General features: G+C 43.2%; 1 protein-coding gene and 1 long non-coding RNA gene across 5 annotated transcripts in view; one reads left to right on the forward strand and one right to left on the reverse strand.

Moving 5' to 3' along the window:
* LOC119008001 overlaps positions 1-24,812 on the reverse strand; it is an 80,037-nt gene that overhangs the window by 45,320 nt on the left and 9,905 nt on the right. The window lies entirely within an intron of this gene.
* apln (apelin) lies at positions 2,000-24,733 on the forward strand. Its single transcript, XM_037078021.1, has 3 exons — positions 2,000-2,237; positions 16,790-16,962; positions 20,373-24,733. Exons 1-2 carry the CDS (start codon positions 2,171-2,173, stop codon positions 16,954-16,956), a joined length of 234 nt encoding a protein of 77 aa, XP_036933916.1. The 5' UTR covers positions 2,000-2,170; the 3' UTR covers positions 16,957-16,962; positions 20,373-24,733.

Raw genomic sequence — 24,812 nt, forward strand, 5'->3', positions numbered from 1 at the left:
TCATGTGTCACTTCAGCCCTTAAGCAACGCAGATCTGTGGGGCCGAAGTGAACTGAATTTTTAATTTTGAGGTACTTGTACTTGCGTATTTCCATTTTCTGCTATTTTCCACTTCCGCTCTACTTTTCCGAGGCTAACACTGTACTATTTACCCCACTATGTGTTTTTGATTACTTAAATCACTATTTACTTTGCGGTTGAATCAGAGCCGAAGTAGCACATTTAGAAATTAATCTATTTTGGTGGCAACTGGATAAAAAAATAAATAAATAACAGCAATTACAATAATCACAAAAACCTGAAAATAACATCCAATAGTCAGCCGAGCTGATTATCGGTCGACCCATAGTAAACAGCATGTAGATACATGTTAATATATCAATAATCTACCTTCCCTTGTGCATTTGGAGAACATTTAAGAGTCTGTTACTTCTACTTGACTAAAGAATCTGTGTAATTTTGCAACCTCTGTGCTTTATTAACCATTATTTATATGGTTGACTTATATTTTTACCAAAGTAATGTTTTGATATATTTACTTTTTACAGCTGTGATTTAATTTATAGGGTCACTTACATAGTGAGCTGTTCAGTTTTCTTTATATTTATTACTTCTGCTAAGGGCGCTTGGACCGGATCCTCGGACTCCTTATGACGGGGCGTAGGAGTATAAAATGCTGTAATAGGGTGGAGTTCAATGTTTCTTGATGCATAGTTTAATACATACAAAATTTATGACCTCTTCCAGAACGATTTTCTTCTCAAGTGGCTCTGTAGAAACTTGTAGCATTGATGTTGCTCTGTGGCTAAACGCGATAAGAAAACTTGTTGTACTTCCAGTGCCTGCTTACAGTTCTCACAATTCACAGCGAGAAATGCAACCTTTCCTGTTTATTGTGTGTTAAACAAATGAAAAAAAAAAAACAAGTTGATTTATTTTATAGCCAAGCAGGGTGGTGGTTTTCTTGTGGCTTTTGTTCGCAGGAAGAATATAATCTGTGTAAAAAAAATAAAAAATAAAACAAATGACTTCACGGGGCGTTGGCACAAATAGTGCGAGCGATGGGATCAGGCAGAGTCTGATAAGTTTTTTCCTGCGGTTACTCCCACTGTCACGGACACTAACTTCAAACGGTGCAAATGATTTAAGTCATACCTTCCTTCGAGATGTGGCTGCCAGCGCCACTGTTGGTAAAGAATAGTGTGAGGAAGAAAAGGGTCCATACAGCTGGCGTGGATACAAAAGCAGGAAAGCATGAACCTCATCTCACACCTTCCCTTCTTTCATCTACTTCCCCCAATAAGCTGGTATTTTGATTCCTGGATTCCTGGCAAGCAGCCCTGTTTGCAATTCAAAGAGTTTTCAACACGAGCATCTGTTTGGGTATTATCATAAACCTGCATGCACCCCCACCCTTCACCTCCCCCCTCTCTTTCCTCCCTCCCTCCCTCCCTCTGCTGCCTCTCTCCTGCTCTTTCCTCGGTGCATGTGCACTTGCATGTTTGTGGAAAAGGGGTGGAGAGGATGGGTGATGGTGGGGCGGGAGGGGGCTTTTCCGTGACCCACAGAGTCAATGATACATAAGCCACATGACCAACTAGACTCTAACGCACACACACACACAGACACACACCGACAGGCGGACCTGCAAGCGGACTTCCAGCACATTCACAGCTCCACTGAACTTGGCTCACGCTGCCGTTTCTCTGACAGAAGACGAGAAGACACACCGGCACACACACCTCCGTGGGAGAGCTCAGATAAAGACGTGCCTTCAGTCTTGGAGTGGCGCTGTCACACACTGATATACAAATACGCATTTAGACAAACACACAGGCACAGTCAGGGAGCCACCACACACACACATACACACACATTCCCACAAATTGACACACTCACTTCTCTCTCACTCTCACACACACACACAGGGGAGCAAACAGTCTCTCTCTCTTTCTTGCTCGCTCAGCTGCTCTCTCTCTCTCTCTCTCTCTCTCTCTCCCCCTCTCCCTCCCTCCCATCCACACACACATACACACACACTCACTCACACACACACACACACACTCACACACACACACACACACACACACACACACACACACATACACACACACACACCACTACAGTATATCAGCGAGTGACTAGCGGAGAGCCAGAGGGGAGTGCAGAAATGAATGTGAAGATCCTGACGCTGGTGATTGTGCTCTTGGTGTCTCTGCTGTGTTCTGCCAGTGCTGGTGAGTACAGGAGCGGCCAGCCTCGTCGCCGGTCGTCTCCCTCCGCTTTCTATTTCTCTCTCTGTTTGCCTTTGGCTCGTGCAGGCAGCTGTAGTTGATCAGTTACCCAGCATGGTTAGCCTTGTGTGGGCTCTAAAAGGCAGGAATATCAGCACCTGGCTGTATACAGTACTGCACTGCAGTGGTTATACTGTCTGCTATTGTACTGCCATGGCTTTTATGGTAAACTTGAATGTGGTTTTCTAGCTTAGATCGATCCTTTTTTCCTCCCTGCCTCACCTTGATGTAAGCTTGTCAGACTTGGAGATGAAATATGAAGAGGTTTCTTTTTTTTGTTGATGGACAATTCATGTGTGGAGCTGTTAGCTGTGCTGGATGTATGGGCGACTGTTGTGGCTGTTATGAAATGTAAGATATGCATGGCACATGTTCTGTGAGGTGGAGTGAATCTGATTCATTTACGGCTTGATGTATTCCATCTGACCCGAGTGCTATATGATTATTACATGACTGTGATTGTGCAGCAGGGCAACACAGCACCTATATATGCGTGCGTGCCTCCCGTGGTGATGATAATGAGGACTGTAATTGTTGTACGCATCGATGAGGGGAACACAGATCCCAGATGCATTGATTGTCTCCCGTGGGGCTTTTTCTTGATGCCTTGTCACAGTAAATTTCCGTAAAGTGCTGCCGTGTCTCTGTAGCCATTGTTGGACTAGATAACAATTCCAGCGTGGATTTAAAATGTCTAAAATTTAGAACAAAAACATTGACTTTGGACAATTACACAGGGGCAGGGCATATTCCCTCTGATGGCTCATGGGAGTAAATGGGTTGTGAGAAATGTGGCTTCGGGGGGTTAGTTTGGAGAGCGATGGGCAGTCTGCAGATGTGATGCAGGTAACATTATGGTGTGAAAAAACAACAGTTAGGCCTGTGTAAATGTCTGGGGCATTCTTGGGATTATCACCTACCCACCAACTACAGCAGCTTGGAAGCCACACTGACAGAAGCTGTGTTTATATTTAATAGAAAGCTGTAAAGAAATGATAGAAAAGATGTAGCATAATGATTATATTCCATACAGCACATCCTGGAAGAAGACAGGCCCAGGAACATATATAGTAAAGACGCTGTATATGTTGCTAGGTGCTGTATAGAGATGCTGTGTAGACTTTATGCTGTCCACTCTGTGTATCGATCTGCGGCCACAGCACTCACAGTTCCCATGCTTCCCAGCACATTCGTTACAGCGACATGCTATTTTTGTCTGAGCCTCTCAGCACATGAGTAAATGGGAAGCAATTATCTAGCATCATGGTCAGTGTCGTTTTTCACGCCCTGCGTGTGGCTAAGCATGTTCCACGCCTGAGAGCCCACCGTGCTACGCCAGCGACGGGGAAAAACAAGGCTGCCGTGCCTCGGGCTTTCATGGGAGCTTATCCTTCTCAACGTTGTTCGAGTCATGCCGCTTATGTAGCTCTCTCTGTCCCCCCGGCTGCTGCTGCTACTGTAGTATCAGAGCTCCATTGACAGAGAGGCAGAGAGACAGAAAGGGAGTGAAAGAGAGGAGGGGATGCAAGTGTGTTGCGGCGTTGATGGGTGTGGGGAGGGATGCTAGCTGGAGTGTGTCTGCGTAGCACAAGCCTCTGCTACAGTATGCGCTGTCGCGGGAAGGTGTCGGAAGAGGCTCTGCATGTAGGCAGTGGGTGTGAAGCCTTTCATCTTGAGACAAACGCTTTTCCAGTTCAGTGGGCTTTCTCTCTCTCTCAGGCATCTGTGTGTGTACATGTGTGTCTGAGAAAGAGGAGAGAGATAACACAGAGAGTGAGACAGAGAAAGCGTGTGTGTGTGTGTGTGTGAATATAGACCTGGATCTGACTGAGATACAGGAGGAGGGTGTGGAAGTGTGCATGAATCCTGATTGTATTTATGGATGTATTTGCATATTAGCAAGAACTCCTAGTGCAACAGGCAATCAACCTCAATGCTACTTACAATATTCATTCAGTAGACTAAAAGAGCTACTGTGTCTGTCTCTATGTAATATTAGCATCCTTTAGCAGTGCACTTCAATTACCCATCCTTGAAAAGCACTCTGGCTCAAGAGTGGGCTCCAGCTTTAGACATGTAGTATCCATAATTCATCCCGAGGCCGATCACTCTTCCTCCCTGTGTAACTCTTAAGACTGGCACATAAACACTCTTTATTCTCAAAACATTCTCACGTCCGTCACATCAAAGCTTCATCTCTCTCTGCCATGGAGACACCCTGCCAATCTTCACCTAGGGACGCACAGCATAAAAACAATAGCAGCTGGCTCAGACACGCACACACATCTGCCCACACGCACATACACATGAGGTGTAATTGTGAGGCCGGGGTTGAACAGGTGAGCCAGTTGTCTGTGTGTGTGTGTGTGTGTGTCTGTGTGTGAGCAGGGCACAAGGCCCAGATCAGAGCCATTATCTGGCAGAGGAATCATCTGCTTGGGATTTTATGAGAGCTGTCAGCAGTGCTATTATTCCATATTAAACTTTGATGTATTGTTGGGGCTGGCTGCTCCACCACCATCATGCTTACATACTGTACTGTGGCCCGCCTCGCTCAGATGCTCAACCAAGGGTTACGGGTCAAAGTACAGGAAAAGAGGAGGGCTCCAGCACATGCAGCCAGTCATTTAAGCACCTAAAACACCTCCTAGCTAGGTCTTATTATTTTGTTAACAACTTCTAAAGATCTAAACCAACCGTAACCAGGAAGCTTTAAATCATAATCCCCTGTTTTTTAATGTGAAGAAGGTGTTTGTGCCTGCAGACGTGATTACGAGAACAAAAGCAGCTAAACTTTTCCAGATGTCCTGGCATAACATGCTAACAGTGGGCAAACACTGGTGTCAAAGGGGGAGCGGTGGAAAGGTTATTACAGGATTATGGGGAATCACAGGGCCTTTTCCTTTTTTTAAATTGTGAGGCACAGGAGCTTGCAAGCACCACCTGGATTTATGTCTCACACACACACACACACACACACGCAGACACACAGACACACAGGGTCAGATGAAATCCATTTCATAAAGAACCTGGATTTCCTCTTCATGCAGCATTACCAGGAAATAGAGCCAGAAGCCTGCAGCATCAGTGGAGTTTATCTGCTGCAGACAACACACACACACATACACACACACACACACACACACACACACACACACACACACACACACACACACACACACACACACACACACACACACACACACACACTACACACTCCATGAGTTGTGTTTGGGATGTGACTGAAGTGTGATTTGTTATCCTCTTGTTGATTTGTCATTTGTTTTGTTTCTGTGGGCTTAAATAGTAGCATCAGAACAATATTGTTGTGATCCAGACATTATACTTTATGTCCATGTAGCTCGGTTAGCAGTGGGTGTTTGACAGTATATAATATGAGATGATATACATTTGTCATGTTGCAATATTATTTATATTGTGGTAGCTTACCATTTGATATTTCTGGATGTGTTGTCCCATATTCAGCCAAGTGGGAATTATATCTGGAATTTCTGTCAGCGGTGATGTAGAGGTTATTTGTTAAAAACCTTTCCTGTCACTAGACGGTTCTGACCCGTGTACTCAACCTATTATTTACTATATTGTGATTTTGCACAGCTGCTAGTTTTGGCCAGGTCGCTCTTGCAAACTGATTGGAAATGGGTTTAAGAGGCAATACATCGAGATATTAACACTAAAACAGCAACGTATCCAGACGTTTGACCAGTAGATTTTGTTGCCCAGTCCTAGCATTTATGGAGTGCTTTTGATTTGATTTGACAATATCGGGCATTCCAATAAAGCCTTAAAATATTGCAATGTTATCTTAGGCCAGTCCAACCTTTACTGCCATAGGGTTCACAGTACGCAAGTCAGAGTAGCAATGAGGAGATTTCGAAAAGAATAATGCTTTCTGTGATAAACCACTCTGCATCTGTATAATATCACCCAACATGAGCTCGGTGAATGGCACTCTCAATTGCTCTGGAGTGGGTGGTAGCTGAGGAAGAGATTTAGTGAGAAATCATAACTCATTTGGTAGGGATATAAGGCTAACCTTTGGGCTAGCACTCCCCAGAGAGCTGAGCTGTTGAAGACTTTGGCATATGTGACTGCTGGGCTGCTGTAATGCAATTCAGAACTCTTTGAATGAATAAATCTACTCACTTAGATCTTCCCTTGAGAGCAAATGCAGCGAAGGGGAAGAAAAAAGGCAAAGGGGGAGTACAAAAGTCGGGCCAAGGGACAGAAAAATAAAGGGGCGGACAGGAAGAGAGGCTATCTGGGAGCTGAGAGGTTGTGCAAGCTCTCCGCGGTGAAGGAAGTCACAGCTCCATCTGAAAACTCACAGCTGGCGATCTAGTCCATCTTAACTCATGTCATATGTGAGATAATGCCATTTCTTGGCTGCTCTGCTAAATATGTTAAATCACTTGTAAATTCTGACTCCATTCTGATCCCTTATGTATGTTGCGGTCCAGACCCCCCTTTGAGTTCTGGGGGCACAACCTAGAGGTTTTGGCGAGGGGTGGTGGGGGTGTGCAGACGGGGTCCTGTGTTAACCAGACCTCATGTGATCACCAGACCCTATCCTCAGGCCCGGGGCGCTCCTTACAACTTAATTAGAGCCAGATATGTGTTTTTTTTAAACGCTCTGTGTTCCACTAGTGTCCAATATTAAAGTGATTTATGACTCTCTTTTTGAACATTAAGTGTTACATTTATAGCAGTAGTCCAGGCAGATCAGATTCCTGATCAAGATCTGAGTGGACATTTTTATTAACGGGCTGCCAGACCGCAGAATAAATACTGCGGTCTGTAGGAACGCAGGTGCTTTAATTACTTTCATGCTCAATTTGTAGGAACCCAGAATGAGAAAATATGACTCCTGTGTATTGCTTTAGAGATGTCATTTGTGGTAGAAAGTCATACTTCAGCAGCTAAAATGGTGCGTCGGAGTAGAAGTGAATCAAATAAATATGGTTTAGGGTATTGTCACCATTAACGTCAAACCTCTATAGGCGCCATCGTGGATCAGTGAGGTTTCTTACACTGTGTGGCTAAAAGCACTGCACAGCTGGCTGTTGTTAGGCTGCTCAGGATTTCATTGCTGTGAAGATAGCAGTGTGGATTGGGGCTGTGAATGGTGCAGTGGGACTGTAGGAGAGATTTTGGGTTCATTTATTGAGCCCCCTCTGGGATCTGCCTAAACTCAAAGCCTGGGGCTAAAGGATGTCACTTTATTCTGAGAGATTTAAAGGATGTTGTGGTGCACCTCATGTGGGTTTCAAACTGTCATGCACCTTATGATCCTGCCTTAAATTAAATGCTTGAAAAGGGTAATTGTAAGACCGCTTCCATCTTTTCACAGAAGTGGGGCCCTTCTGTGACAACACAGAAATCATTCATTTATGAAATCATGCATTATTCATCGCAGTCGCTCTGTCTTTGATCACAAATGTTATTTTCCCTGGGAGACTATTTCACACATACGGGTCTAAACGTCTAAACGTTGGTCAATGAAATGATCTGCCACCGACTAATACACAGGACAGGGCCCCTCGCTGTGTCCCCATGTCTCACACACTCTTCAGGAGAGGCCTCCCTGCTCTTAAGGTCCCTGAACATGAACAGATGTTTGTAAAAATACAAGTGCAAAACAATATATGGATTTCATAAACATGCTTCCACATGAGGCAAACAGTTTATCCTCCCAGCTCATGAAAACCTCGTAAACACAGAGGGCTGATAAACATTACATTTTGGCTCACCGGCAGCACAGAGCAGCTGAACCTGTCCGTAAAAACTCCCCATGAATTTTATTTCTTCGCTAAATATTTGACACGGAATTGCTTACTATGTTTCATTCCATAACCTTTTGCCAAAGGTGCTTTTTTCCCCTTCCTAATAAAACCGTTTTCATTAGACATCAGTTAAATGTGCTACAAGTTAAAGTTAAACAAATGACCCATCCAAATATCAACAACTACTGGCAATTTAAATCAAATCACACTTTTATATGTAACAAGAAAATGCATCTCAGACCAAATTCAATATGTTTCTATGTATTATTTTGTTTATTTTAGATGTTTTTATGCCCATGTCACAGTTTTTGTTTATTATTATCGTTGCTACCAAGCATTTAACCTGTCTAGCATTACTTTTACCTTACAGAAAAAAAATGGGCCATACTCAAACTAGTGAGACGCTGATGTGGTCATTTTATGTTATGGTTTACATCATCCCACTGTCAAAGTTAAAAATCCTAAGGAAGATGTCAATACAAACCAAGATTTTGAGTTTTGTGTGAAGCAATGCAACATGATGGACCACAGCCTATTGCATTAAACATACATTTTGGTATTTCACACGTGATTTAGCATACATTTGCTATACATCTCAAATATAATGATAACAGCTTGTTTTGGGTTGATCTATCCAGTGAAGCTTTAGGCGTCAGGGCCATTGTTTTGTTTCCTTTAGTGTGGCTGAGACGTACTACAGTCTGATGCAATGTTGCTGCTATTTCCCTTTAATAGTACTGTATGTGCTATGGGGAGAGGCGATGGTCCCCTCAGGCTTTAAAAGCTGCAGTGAACCCTGCGCAGTGACGTTTCTCTCCCTCTTTCTGTCTCTCTCTTTCTCCCACATCTCAAATGGGAGAAGGCACGCAGGTTCACAGCATGGGGGGGAGTGATGACACAGGAAGGGAGGGGCTGTGTTTCACATCTGATTAGCGTGCCCATGGAAACGGATGGTTGGAGGATCCCTTTGCCCTTGACATGCAATCTCTGGAGATTAGGGCAACGGTTGGTAGCCTTACCTACCTTTTGTACCTGCCATGCGCAAAAGATTTTCCCTGCTGTTGTTAAGAGAAGCATCTCTCCCGCCCCTGCTCTCCTCGATGGAAGTTGTGAGGAGAAATCCTCCCCCCCTGAGTTATTATATGTTTGTTTCTCTGCTCATGATGAGTAGGCTCCAACCTGCAGTAACCTTCTAGCCACAAATTCACCCCTTCAACCGGAGTGGGATTTTGAGTAAACCAACAGGCAGTCAAGAGGTGAGGGGAGTCAGTGGCTTCATTAGCTGGCTCAATGCTGCTGCCGGCCCTTTGAACTCACAGCGCTCTGATCATAGCAGAGCATGCAGTCTCACACCTCATCATTTCATACACTCTCTAATTCAGGAGCATATATAGCTCCGCACTTCACAGGCAGCTCACTGACTCAAAGGGGCATCTGCAGAGAGCCTGAAACTAGCAGGCTGCACAGTTTGTTTTTAATTTGTACTTGGTGGGGGGGGGGTCGCTTTGAGAGCAGGGCGGGCAAGGGGTTAAGTTTAAAAGCTGCAACAACTTTTCATGTACTTTGGTTTCCTCATTGGAGTTTGTATAGACAAAGCCAGCCTTCAACTAAGCCACAAGCCTAGCATTATCACAGTACAACAATGCTGCATATCAAACAGTCACCGACAGAAATAAAGGCGAGTGCTCACGACCAAAACAAACCCCTCCTGAGAGGAACACTCGGAGGCCAAGTGCTGTGGCCCACTGAGGTTAAAAACATCGCACACACAGTCAGAGGGCTGATCGTGCATTCACACTGTGTGCAGTGAAATTTGTAAATTGAGAAACCTGGTGGATTTCAGCTGACAATGTCATTCTTTTTGCTCTAAACTGAGCGCCTTTCATGGTGGCTGCCATGGTAACGTGGTCTGAAAGTCGGCAAGCAATTGGTACCAGTTTCTGCCAAGGCCCAGACTTACTGGTAGGCATGCGATAAGCAGCATTTCCGACACTAAATGTTGGATTGTGAAAGCTGAACAACAAGGGACTGCCTCTTTAGTTAGGCACCATTCCATATGTGCAGGATGAATGTGTGGGGAGGCCATCAGGCTGCTAGCAAATCTCCAGTGTGATGCTGTAGCAGAGCAGGAGCTTATTCTAGGTTAAAAGAATGTTTGGCTCGTATCTGGTGCAATTAACACTTCTCATCCCTGGCCAAATAATCCTGATCCCCTAATGTGCTTATGCAGTGGGAAGCATCTCTGCCCATGACATGTCTCTGTCTGGCTGTGTGGGTTAGTATGTCTGTGGTAATGGCATGCTATAGAGGGATTCATTAGCTAAAGCTACTTTTAGTGAATGAAGGAGGGAGGCACACGATGGAGACAGCAGGCCTGCTCCTCCAACGTCATGGTAATAACCATGGCTACACACACCAGGGTATTTATTCTTCCTATCTCCTACTAACACAAATATTGCTCTGTTGCCCATAAGGATTACACACATATACACAACATAACATTACCTCACACGCAGAAACAAATGGCAATGTTATCTTTTTATAATATGGCTGTCTAGCAAATACTATAATGTGGCAGGTTATTTTTTGCAATAGAAACACCATCCACCATTACACTGTGAAGGAATGCTTCGTATGTGAATATGACATGCGATTGTGAAAAGAAGGCAAGCGTTAACTAAATCTCTGATTCAGTCCAATCAAAGTGGTAAACAGAGAGAATATCAGTTCAGACAGAAACAACACTGAGAGTAAACAGGTATGCTAACAGCTCTGTGAGGCTGTATAAAAGAGACTGTTTAAAACTTGGGTCTGAAAAGTGACACCAAAGCAGAAGTGCCTCCATTTTGTCTAATCAGCCAGCTACCTCTTGACTGGTTTCATTAATATGCTTGATTGTATGTAAGCTTATGAAAAAAACTATACAATTTTTGATAGTCTCAATTGCCAGTTTCAAATCTTCTTCAATACAGTATGTTGTTCACTTTGAACATTATCATCTGATTTGCAGTAAAAAGAAAAAGATGATTAACTAGGGTATGTTCAGTAGACCTATTTAACTCGCAGCCCGTGGGCAGAATGCTGCCTTTTAACAACCTCATTCTGCCAGTTTAATGAAATCCCTTTAATGAATATCCAGTCATTAGTGATATTTGTTTCTATGCACAAAAATACTTTGATTTCACTTATAAGTCTGGACTTTCTTGACCAAATATGGTCACTTTTGGTTAAAATAAAACAAGATGACAACATTTGCAATGCCAGACTTCAAATCAGAAATGTCCAGAAAAAGCAATGTCTAATGTTATGGTGGGTTTACAGTCAGGCTGTACTCTTGTAAGCTTGCTGATTAGACTGTACATGTGCAACTGAGGATGTAGGTATCTGTACAAAAAGCAAAGAACTGGACAAATCAGGTTAAGTGATCATGCTAGATGAAAAATTACGTTTCTACAATTCATCCTGAGGAGGACATTAATATTTCCGCTGCATATCATGGTAATCCATTCAATAGCTGTTGAGACTGTGCTTGCCGTAAAATCAAAGGCTCACCAAAGTCAATAGAATCCATCCCGTGGGTACCACACATCTCTGTACAACATTTCAATCCATCTGATTGTGCGACATTCAAATATTAAGTACATTCACACCACAGGCACACAGAGTTAAGTCCTCTAATTTCAGGACTGACCGATCCCATTTTCCCAGCTGTTTGTTGTTTACTTATCAGGATACATCTTTATAAATTGCGGTGGCCATCTTTATGGCACAGAGGTGTCAGACAAGTGATGTGGAGACAGTAAAGAAACAGAGGAGAGATTAAATGTTTTGGAACGCTCAGCCAGCCGAGAAAATGGATCAATGAGATTGCGCGCAATTGATTCATAATCAGTGTGACTGTGAGTGATGAGCAAGACGAGTAAACAAACAGATAAGATTCAAGAGGGCCGCAAATCATTTTGCAGTGACACAGAGAAAATTAAACACAGCAAGGATTACATTTTGGAGGCCATGCTTGACTGAGCATGTTTACATTTGATGCAACAATGTCTTAACCGTGAACAGAGCCCTGTTCTTACTTGTTGCTATAGTTAGACCCACGGGCTGGTATAGTTTAATCTTTTATGTCGAAGTGGCAGAAAAAACCATGATCATTATGCATTTACAAGTGCAGACATTTGTTATGTGGTCGTTTTGGCAGGCGATACACACAAATCAGCTTTACAACTATTAATAAGCAGCTCTGGCCCATTTGCCATGCTGTCTGCGTTCCTGCATTGATACACAGCGCTGTGATATACAGTTTGCTCTTGCCAAGTTCATCAGGTGTCCTCACGGTTGGCATTAAACCAGAGGACAGCCATTTCTCTTCCCTGACTGGATGGACAAGTGCTAGAAGATGTATATCTCTCGGGGCACCACTGATGGACTGTTGCAGAATCAACAGGAATAAGCTGTCAGTGTTACACTTTCCACTGGGCCATAATAAGATGGAGAGCCAGCCATTTGGAAAAGACAACATAACAGATATCACCATAGGAGGTGGTGGTGAAACTAGGGCGGGGAATTAGGGTGCAGCCGACCAGCTATTCATCATTAGTCTGGAGGCTGGCCAGTTTGTGACACTGTCAACTACTCTCTTCTCTGCCGGACCACTTCTACTTCTCCTACGCTTCTCCTTTACAAGGAGGCGCTAGCGATGTATGCAGCAGTAGCAGCAATAACCAGGCATTCCTGAAATTCCCTCTTTATTAAACTTTAATTAGGGAATTACCAAGTGGGGGAACACGTGTAGAGATTTGGTAGAAAGAGGGTAAAACCAAGGCTCCAAGGTCATCAGAAACTGAGATAAGACCCTTGTTATTGTGAGACATATGTTCCTGCTATTTTGCTGTTCTACCAGCTGAACGTAAACATGGGAATCTCTCCTGGGAAAAGATCAATGGGATACTACAGACGCTGGATCCAATTTCAGAGCAATAAGATAGTTGAGATATCTTATTGTTTATGGAGATGAACTATGCATTATCCAACGATAAACCTGTCGGGGAAACAATCAAATCTTATCCAGATGCAACAGATGTTGCCACATTCAATCTGTATGGGTTCAACTGGAGACACAAAGCTAGCTGTTGCTGTATGTCATATCTGTCACACAGAAGCTTTCCCCATGGGCTGCAAGAGTTAATCTATACTGCCAGTGTTATCACTGGGGCCCGGCTTATTTTTAGCAGCTTTCATTACACTTTTCTATCCTGTAGCCAGATTGGATGGGTTGAGATTTGTCAAGAGAATCACGAGATGTTCTCCCTTCAAACCCCAGTGCCGAGCAGTGGCTGACAGCTTGCTATGGCAGGAGACATCTAAATTGTCTCATTATGGACCTGCGTTATGACAGCCTGAGCCACCCAGAGAGGAACAGCAGATGAGTTGTGTGAGCTGAGGTACAATTACTTTACCATGTTGCACTGCAGTATGTGTGTGTGTACATATAGCGACTGAGTGCGACTCCGTGCAAGTGGTTGCAGCACCTGTTAAAGTAGCCCATTACTTAAACTGTAGAGGCTGCGGTTGGCCGTTGTGTAGCACTCTAGTTACTTCAGGTATCACTGTCAGGAGTTTAAGGTGTCAGTATGATTTAACCGCAGTGCTTGTCGAATGGCCAAATTTAGTGTCTAAAACTCTCCTTCCCCATGCCTTTTCAATGTAGTTTCCATCTGACAATTTATATAACTTTTTTGAAACCGAATATTGGGCGTACTTTGGCCAAATCCCATTTCCAGTTTTGACCCATACCCCTCATGCCCTCTTGCTCCTCAGAACACAGTTGCAAGAGGCTGTGGTCGAAATCTGGTATCATCACAATGCCATTTACCATTTATATGACTGAGATACATTCACTCATCTACTTGCCTTGGCGACTTGGTGAGGGCTTTGTCTAAAATAATATAAACTAGTCATTTTCAAGAATATTGACACCTTAAAAAAGCCTAAAACTGTAGCCTTGAATGTATTGTATCATACTAATGCTCTGATGAAGGCCACTTGGCTAAAACATTAGCATGTTAGCCAGGATAAACTGAAGATTATGTGTGTGCAACCTTTATACCTTTGGGTATTCAGCAGTTGGTACATTTGACTTCGGTATAGCACCACAGAATAAAACACTAGGAAGGGGTATCCAATAAAAGACGAACAATTATTTCATTTTGCCCCAATCTACGATGCTGGGCTTTTCATCCCACATCCGACCGAACATCGTGCGCACTAGTCAATTTCGAGCATACCGATACCTTAAATGGCAAAGACTGCAGCCTTCAACTTCTGTGTGTTCCCCAACTAAAATGGTTTTTCAGGTGCCAAAGGAAGCAGGGCCCCCCACAAAATCTCCTCAAACACAGAGTGTTTTTACATTCAACCCTCTGGATTTAAAAGAAATGAGCTGAAAGCCTTCAGAGCATCAGTGTCCCTCTTTCACTGTGTATCTGGAACAATAACAAAAGGATAATGTGCAGATTAGTGCTCCTAGGGGCAAAGATGGGCTTTAGATGTGGAAATATGCAACACAGACTTTCCCTGCTGCAAATGAATTAGCCCACTGTTCACCCACAAATATAGTGTGTAATGTGCTTGCGGATGAAGATTAGTGTGGAAATGGAACTTGAGACGTCTGGCATTTCAGGGATATACATCGAAAACATTTAAAAAGCTGTCTAGCTCCGTGGTGCAGTTCACTTTATCACTTCATTTAAACCTGAAGGGCAGAAACCTTTATATTTTTCCTTTTTTTCTATGGAGAGTTGTTCTTTTAAAATGTCTTCAATATGCCACAGCTGAAGGTCAACAATTATAAAAGGCTGCCGCGAGACTTAGCCTTCCTCCTAATGGTGTTTTGAATTCTGCTCTTGAAGAAAGCTGCCCTCCATTCAGCAAATTGATCTTGGCTATGAGAGAAGCTTGAGTGTTTTGAACGCAGGTTTTAGAGACAGTTTTTAACGTTCAATCAGACGACATCCTTGGGGGCACAGCTGTGTCTTGTTCATATAACAGCCTGTGGTATCACCACTCTGCCACAACTAAACACACAAACCAATGAAAGGAATCTTAAAGGAAGCGGGAACCTAGCATCATGTTGGCTTTCGAAAGCTGCCCATCTGCTGTCCTCAGTTTACTTGCTGCTTTTCCAGACCTCTGCAGTCGACTGTCTGACTTATCTAAAGCTGTGTCCTCACCCGAGCCCCCGTAAACTGAAGGAAGGTCATTCTCTTGGGAATTCTAAAAATGGTGCCAGTGTCTCTGAGGAGAGGAGACAGGAATGTCATGACCCCGTGTGAGTGATGTCAATCAGCTTTTTGAGGGGAATTGCCCAACGGGGATTTGTAATTTCTTTTGAGAAAGGGGGTGCAGCTTTGAATAAGTCTTAGAAATGCAGAAAGGATCACACAAACTTGTTAATTCTTAAAAATGAAAAGGTGCCCTCTTAGGGAGGTTTACCCGACTTGTGAAATCAGTTGTATTTCTTTCTTTAATGGCGCTGACGTGAGCTCAGTCTCTGGTTCGGTTTTGACGCTTCATATATCTAACAAAAAGCCAACATTACAATCTAGAGATGTGTTGTTTGGAGGGAGTGGTAATTAAGGAGGCAGGGGGTCTAATGAAAGATGTTACTGTGTTGTAATATTGGAAATGTAGGTGCCAGTGTCTTTGGAGTGTCTCTGCCGCTTCAATTTAGATATTCTAAATCTGTCTCTTGTTTCTCTTGAAGGCAACCAATAAATGATCTTTAATCACATTGACACAGCTCCATTTCGGTAACGTAATACATTTTTTATGAGTGTAATGAAAGTTTATGTTCAATGAATTGTTCATTAAAATTAAAAATGCATCAGAGTATAAGTCATACATACAACAACTCCCCGCTAAGATATTTCCTTGCTTTGACAAGCCCAAATAAAAGGTCCTGCTTTGCTCTTACTCAAATCTTTTTGGAACATATACCTGGCTGTTGTGCAAAAAATCATCCACATTAAATATCCTATTACAAGTAAAGATATTACTGCAAAAACTCTCTGAAAGAAATCTCCAAAAGGAGGTCTTTCAGTTTGCGACTGGTTAAAAGGTCATAGAGACACTTGAGGTGGACCAAACCATTTAGAAAAGAGGGGCTTAAGGGGATCAGGCCACACTTATTGAAAGATGACTGCGAACATCTGGGATCGCTCTCAAACACACATGTAGTCACACACACCCAAAACATTCACACACATCCTCTTTAAGACACACCGCTATTAAACTCATCCCTAATCTCGGATGAAACGCTGCGACAGGATTCACCTCCGCGAGGTCTGGTGCTGCGTGGTGTTTGTAATCTCTGTTGGAGAGTGACGGAGACATGAGACACGAGGGTTTGGGTTTCTCACTTCTAACTGCTGTGCTTTGGTTTTACCACACTGACTTGACGAGCTATGATGCTGGGTGGGCTTAAAGAGGCCCACACACACACTTATCTATACATGTCTCTTGTTTCCTCATCCATTATCAGTGTGATCTCTCTTCGGATCTTGCTACACATTTTCCATAGGCACTGAAGGACGTGGCTCATAATCAAAATGTGATACTCTGAGTGAGAAGAGGTTGTGAAATACCATTTACTGGGATCTAATTGGTCTCTCCTCCATGTGTGTCCTCCAGGTCCCATGGCCTCCACGGAGCATGGCAGAGAGCTGGAAGAGGCGGCTACGGTGAGAAAAATGGTCCAGCAAAACCCTGCGAGGGGCGGTCAGACCCACAGACCGGCCGGCTGGAAGAGGAGACGCCCACGGCCACGTCTTTCCCACAAGGGGCCCATGCCGTTCTAGAGCAAGGTGAGTTTGTAGCATTCAGGGTTGAAAAGATGCTTGTTAGGTTTTGTTTGGCAAAGCGTGCCATCATAATAAAACAGCCAGTGACTCACAATAAAAGGTGTATCTGATTATCGTACCAACTTTGTGTCCAACTTTGTGTCAAGTCAGAGCTCCGTGTTCCTCGAGAGAATTTGAGCAAAAGCACTTCCCAATATATTCAATTATAACTGCTGACTAGTGAGGAAACAATTTCATAGAGGAATCTGAAATACTTTGTTGGCAGAATCAGTTCGGATGTTTTTCGATGACGAATGGGAAACTCTTACAGGAACACTAGAAACTCTGTTAATGTCCACCACAGCCACACTCAACTTCAACACAAGGATGTTATTGTTGGCACTGAAAAAGAGTGCATGTCTTAACAGATTACTGGACCTTAGCCTACCAGCTTACATGCCTCCATAGTAGAGGTTGTTTTTAAGGATACGTCATTTATTTCCTCATATGGAAGACAGTTATCCTTAGAAACCCAACCTTTGAGTAAATTCAGCTTGCATACATCTCTTCTCTCTGCCAGATAAAGTCAATTAAAACCTTCTTTTCTAAAGATAACACTTTGTAGGGTTGGGTTTCTTGGCGGCACCACTTTTCTCGTGAGGGAATGTTTAACTTGCTGTCGAGTAAAACACGGCTTTGTTTGAAAACTCTTTCATCGAAAATCAGAGATAATATTTTACTTATCACCTTTTCACAGTTTGGTTTTCTATTCTGAACCAAAACAAACTGTCGTTCAATAGAAAAACAGATCAAACTTCATTGAGAAACTAAAACATACAACAGCTAATTAAACAACATTATCAATTTTACAGTATATACAGATCAAAACTCTCTTTGCACTTGCTAATCTCTGTGAGAGGAAGGCAGGAGCAGTGCAGTTTTGTCCCTGCACTTAGAAGCACAGGACCCATTCACATGTCTCTCCCAGACTCTGTGAGAGACAGGGAAACTCGACAAGACACAATATCCCTGCAGGAGGTGTCGACTACACAACACTGACCTGCAGAGGGCCGCTGTAAATTAAAGCCATAGTGAGAGGAGGCTGCAGCCAGAGAGCGTCAAGGCATGGTTAATCAGTTTTAAAGAAAAGGGATCAAAGCTATAGAAGATTGGAAGCTCTTTTCTCCACAGGTTTTACAATCTATAGCGAATTATTGATAATATATTTTTGAATGGGTAAGACCTCTTTTGAACTCCCTTCTGCTTTCAATACGGAGCTCTAGGGGCTGAGCACAAAGGTGAAAACAATGAGCAAAACACCAAGCCGGGGCAGTCTGCACTTGAAGGGCAACATGGGTCCTCCAACTTTCCTCGCTCTGCCAATAAAATGTGAGAATCCTCTCCGCGAGTCGAGCGGTCAGCATTTGTGCTCGGTGCCAGAATGCCGGCCACACAATACGGGGAGCTTCAGGAAGTTGTGAAGCTCTGTAAAAGTGAACGGCTCAGTGAGTCACAATGCTGTCTCTGCAAACACCACTTAAACCACAACACGCTGAAGATTTCCTTTTTGTTGTTCACTTCCCACTGCCTCTACTCTCATGCTTGCTAAGTTCATAGTTCATCTAATTCAAGGGGTTTCTTCACATACCGCACCAGTCTACCCCAACCCGACTGCAGTGGGAATGTACATTAGCTTCCAACCTTTGCCGAGAGAGTGATCCATGGAGTCTGAACTTCTTTCTGCCTCAGCGTGATGTATTCTGACTGGAGGAATTAAGTCTTCACAAGACCCGATATCTACATCAATCCATCCTACAGCCGTCCAGCAGCCATGAAAGCCTCTGTTCTTCCTCATGTGTCCTGCTTTCTTCTCCAGTTTGAGCTGATGATGGGAAAAACACCTCCGGAAGCAGCTGGAGATGCACTTTGTTTGATCAAAGCTAGAGTTCAATGGAGGCATCCAGCTGAGGACTGGCAGACAGACTGTATGTGGATATGTCGTTATTTGGCTAAACTTAATTACTGCGCTGCTAACGCAGAGATTAAGAGCTACGAATGTCTTGACAGTGTCCATCCACCAACTCCCTGCTATTTGGCGACATCTGCCCAATTCAGCGCCGTACGCACCTCATCTTTTATTTCTTAAGACACCTGAGGCAGAGTTTGACTTTTCACCCTTATACTTTCCAGATGTGAGCGACTCTGAGAAGAAAGATGGCGACCTGGGTCATCCTCTTTGAGCTTCTGAGAAGACTCAGATCCGAACGTGCTATTACAACTCTTGGATCTAAGCCATGCCAGTGACAGTCTAAAAGAGGACAGGATATTACAGATTTAAAGCCGCAGGCAATTTATAAAAACCCCTTGAGACCATGAGTGTGAGTAAGCTCAGTGAATGAGTCTTCCAAAGGGTTTTTTGTTTTTTTCATCAAAACAATGTAGAGCAGATCTGCAACTCCTCCCATACACTCACTCTGCGATGTAGTATGACTTCAAGTAGCTGCAGCACTGAGATCACCCTGTGGACACAAAGGACGGCAACAAACAACAATACAACTACAATGTAGATTAGATATACTGTACATCAGTTCTCCTGGCATTACATGACCACAGAAATATGCCATCTTGAAACAAACGCAGGCTCTTATCATTACATAAACCTTGTTGTCATGCAACAAAGCTTACTTCAGTACTCATCTGAAATCTTGGGAAATAATCAGAGAACTGGAGAAGATAAAAGACGAGGGAAGATAAAAGATTTCCTCATTGTTACGCAGTCTTCTGGTGCCCCGAGCGCACTATAGACAGATGTACAATTGTGTTTCTCACTCCCTGACGTGCTTTTCTATCAAAGACCATGAAATCTGGTTGGATCATGTCTGGGATAGCCTTTTCTTCAGTTGTTCAAGAGCAAGGTAACATAAGGTACAACACAGAGAGAGATGTAGCAGGAACTCCCTGAGGGGTGTCCATATTGGAGAGGAAATTGAAATGTCTGCAGGACTCACGAAACAAAAAAAAACATTTGATGATTAAGTTTGCCACGGTTGTCGGTGTTCCCGGTGTTACACAGTGGTCCCGGCATACACTGATTACATTACCTGCCCACCACTCGCACCATCATTTGGGTTTTTACTTTGTTGGATGACGGACGCTACAATTGCATCTGCCACAGGCTCAGTAACGCAGAGTCACAGCACAGGGAACAGGCCCTGTGAATATTATACTTGACAATAAAAGTCACCTCATGTTTAATGTCAAACTGCAGTTGTAAGATATTTGCATTTTAACACAACAGTCTACAGATAGTACGCGTGTTTTGTCTCTTGTAAGAAGCCAACGTACCGAGGTTTTACCGATGTTTTCATGAACTGTGCGTCACTGTGGTGACCCTAAAGCTGATGGCACCTTTTTCTTGTCTTCCTGTTTTGCAGGCACTGCTTTGAGCGCCCTCCCCCAGGTTCTGATTTCTATGCTCTTCCTTTGCCTTGGGGGGCCTTGCAACAAAGGGCCTACGCTTGCCCAGCCTGAAGAGTGATGTCCATAGCACCTGCTGGTTCTTCAAGCAACTCTGTCCACAAAAAAATCAGGACAAGCCGCTCACCCTCAGCTCTAGGAGGAATTGGGGGCAGGGAAGGGGGGTGGGGGGTGGGGGTTATGGAGCCCGAGCTATCAGACTCTGTTTCTCTGTCTCTCTCTTTCTCTTTCTCTCACTCCCTCACTACTTATCTATCTCTGTCTTCTCCCAAGTGTTTTTTTTTTCTTTTCAATTTTTCTATCATTTGCTTAATAGAGCCCAAACATAGCGATCTCCCTGAGTGTCTCACACACTTTGCATGACATGTGGTGGAGAGGGAGCCCGGTCAAAACAATCTGAGTCTTAAAGCATCTGTCACTTCTCCACGGTGTGGTATTCCCATCTCTCAAATCCAAGGTTACTGCAGCCGCTGATTTCATTGCTGTGTAGCTAACTTAACGGCTTTGCTAATGGGTGAGGGCGCTGATTATGAGGAAGGGCAGTGTCAGTTTTAATAGTTGACAATAGCAAATATCAAGTTCACTCTGGATGCCTGCTGCAAACAGGAATTAAAGGTTTATAACGGAAGAGCAAGAGCGTCACATTTAAATGACATTATAACATCACTTAATTATCATTATCAATGGTGCTTTGTACCTCCTAATGACAGTACGTCCACATGCAAAGTAAAGTTGGACTGAAAAGAGAGCACATATTGTCAAAACAATCTATCTGAGTGACAGAATAATTCCTTCATTGAGGTGATTCTTTAATCCAAAGCTATTTTGGTGTTTCTGAACTCATTAGCACCTCCGGGAGGGGTATTACTGACATGCTCAAGGTTACTGTAACATGTCCCACCTTGGATGAGTCCTTTGACCCCAAATCCCAATCCCAATCCTGTCCCCAATCCCCCCAGCCTTCTCACCACACTGCTGCCCCATGCAGCTGCTCTACACGACTGTTAACTGGCAGGGGCAGTCTGCTCCACCGACAGGCTGCCTTGCCTTTTAATGAAGTGCCAAATAATAACCTTCTCCGCAATGCTGCCAGGAACGAAGGAATGAAAGGTTAGGGAGAAACACATTACCTCTTGTTTGAAGTCTTGATACACTGACACATTATGCATTTTTAAATTTCTGCAAACGGAAATCCCACGAGGAGGACAGCTAAATTAGACCAAAAAAAAAAAAAAAGAAGCAGTTCAAAGTAAATATCAGCTCAGTTAATATGTCACCATGATCAGCCTACCACTAGTGCTCTGGCTGTTTTAACATTCAGCATAAGGCTGGTTTTGACCCTTTGACCGATATCTTTCACTGACGAAATGCTATGCCTTTCCATCATACTGGAATATATTTCTGTTTATGTTTATTTTTCTGTGTTTAATTACGTAGTTTTCTTTTTTCTCAGGGTGCTGTGATAGAGGCTTGTACTAGAGCAGTCTATTTTGTGCATTTATTTAACAGAACACAAACATTCAGTACATTTAAAGCTTATATGAGCATATTTTCGTATACTGTATCGTTACTCTCTCCCTCTATGTATTCAGCAGTATAGCCATGTATCCTAGTCGTGATCCTTTCCCTACATTATGTTGGGTACAGTTGCCTTTCTAGTCTGCCCCTCCACAGCACAGGTGGTCGTGGCTTTGATCATTACGCTCATTAAATCCTCGAGTTAAGCTTTCTCAGATGGATCTCCCCAAGGCTGGCCGGGGCCACTTAGTCTGAGCTCATTGTTAAATTGGCTTAGACTGAAACCACACCCTTCCCCCTTTCCAATCCTCCACCCCCTGCTGATTCAGTGTGTAACCATGTAACATATTAGGACTGTAACCTGTAGAGCAGACACCTTTGCAATCATTCATTGTGTATTAGGAGTGTGGAGAAACTTCCTAGTAGTGAAAATCTGACGCGATTCAATCAGCAAACACTCATATTTCAACTCAGCTTTGACCACATAAGCAACCAGCAGGTTAACCTAGATTCTCGACACCTTTTCCCTCTCGCCATGTCTCATGCAAATATTATAATGAAACGCAGAGGCTTCTCAGTCCCAGCATGAGAGGCTTTTATTAAGAGAGCATCTAAAATCACAGTGGTAATCCACCCAGCCAAGATCACCTTGATTAAAAATGTATTAAATCCTAGGGCACTGTGAAGAGTAATAATTTCAGTTCCACCATTATTTTTTCATACCCTCTCAGACAGAGATGTAGATTTCATTAATGCTCCTCGGGAGTGAGACTGCTTTGCTCAGGATGTCTCATGTATTATTGGGGAAGATAGTAGGGAGATATGAGCTGGGGATGGAAGTTCAAAGCCGCAGGAGTTGGGATGCTGGAAGTAGACTGGGTCATGACAAAGGGGTTCAAATCAATATTTCCCCCATCTCAGAAGTTATTGTTACGGAGCCGAGCAACGTCTGTATCCGCACTGTTCTTCATGAATGTATCCTCACCATCTGCACCAGCCATGCTGCCCTTTCAGAGACCAGAGCAAACCAATGTTTATGTGAAGTTCTCTTTTTAATCTTGGTCTGGTTATCAGTTGAATCCAAAAATCAAAAGCCAAATATCCCACTGATCCAAAGCCTCCGGTGTCAACTAGTCCCAACGAATAGACGTGGCTTTGCTCCAAGACTTCTCTGTATGGGTTTGCAAGGCTGCACTTTTGCAATTCCATTATGCTGCTGGAAAAATACACCCTGAAAACAAGAGTCTCTTGGTATGGAATGGTTTTCCAGTGTATTGTGACAATTTTTTTGTCTGATTCTTGTCTAGCTGGTTGTCCAAAGCTTACTTTTTGAATACAGTGTGAAAAGCTGTATCTTTTGTGGATGTAACAAAATAGAAAAGTAGTCTGCAGCACAATATGTCGTGGACACGTGAAAGCTTTCAGGCGTTCTTTTCTTGTAGATGATAGCCCACAGTCCTCCCCTGCACATCAGGTTAATGGGCCTTGTGGTGTGGAAGGACAAGCACGTCCAGGCTCAAACTGAAATGGTAAACCAATACATTATGCTCGGGGAGCAAAACCATTTTCCTTAATGGTCTTTTCCAGCAAGGCTTACACAAGAGAAACGATTCCTATCCTCTCAATGTTTCCTCTCCAGTTCCTCTTCTCTGTGACCATCACAAGGCCTGAGTAATGTTCCTATGCACTTGTTAGCATGTTTTCCTGGTAGAAAAATGTTTGTTCTGAGAACTTGCCCCTTTGTGTTTAGTTCTTTTTGTCCAAATACATTTGGCTGGGAGTGTGTAAGGAGTGGGGATGAGCAGAGAGACAGATTTGTGTTACTGGTTGGAGACGAGAATAAGCTAGCAGCAGGTTTTAAAATATTAGCTTAGCCACTGATCTCTGTTTCCCGATAGTTCTAGTCATAAAAAGATGACAGAAAAACACAAGGTTTTTTTTTTATGTTGTTGTATTTTTATCCTCTTGTCATTCTATACTCAGTTCTCTACCAGATAAAATTCCTTCAGAATTAAACCGAACCAAACACTTCACCCATTGTGGAAATGGAAACAGAGCTGGCACGCAACACATTCCATGAATTTACCTTGTGAATCTCCGAGCCCGTCAAACTGTATCATGTTGGCCTTCAGAGTGGGTGTCTGCAAGATCAAGTGGCTGATATTCAATCCAATGCATTCACACATTTCCACCGGCTGGGCAATCCAAAGGATAACTAGATTTTATCTCCCATGGGAAATGACTAAGATCTGTCATTATCTTGGAGCCTCAAAATGAGACTTCCTCCCCCCAGAATAGCACAGGCCCCTCCTGCCTTGATTGCGACACATTCTCCATCTATGTAACCACTGTGTCCGAGATCAGCTACATTCAGAACAATCTGAGGAGAGATGCAGTCTGTAGGTTTACACGCCATCGCGACAGTGTTACTAGGTCTCAAGCAGATACCATTTAAAAAGACAATGTATTACTCCTGAAACTTATATTCTGTTTATGGTGTGTGCTCATATTACTCACCAGGCCAAATGTACAGTCCCTGTCTCTGTTTTGATGTTGAACTGGGCAAAAATAAATGACATAAATAAATAAATAAAACAAGTGTATCAGAAATGGTTGAAATACTGTGTACATATTTGAACTTTTGGTTTCTAATTTATAAAAGATAAGCTTTAGCTCTTGGAGTACTTATTTTATTTTTTCCTTTCATGCGTAGCTTTGTGTTTTTATTTTCTATTTCTGTAAAGTGTGTAAATATATCTTTATGATAATAAGTAATATTAAAAATCTTATTTTAAGAAAGCACTGCGTCGTGTCTCTTCTTTGGAAAATGAAAATGTGTACATGAATGACAAATAAGTGTACAGAGGACTTTCAATTTG

The sequence above is a fragment of the Acanthopagrus latus genome, chromosome 18, assembly GCF_904848185.1.
Source record: "Acanthopagrus latus isolate v.2019 chromosome 18, fAcaLat1.1, whole genome shotgun sequence".
Lineage (NCBI taxonomy): Eukaryota > Metazoa > Chordata > Actinopteri > Spariformes > Sparidae > Acanthopagrus > Acanthopagrus latus.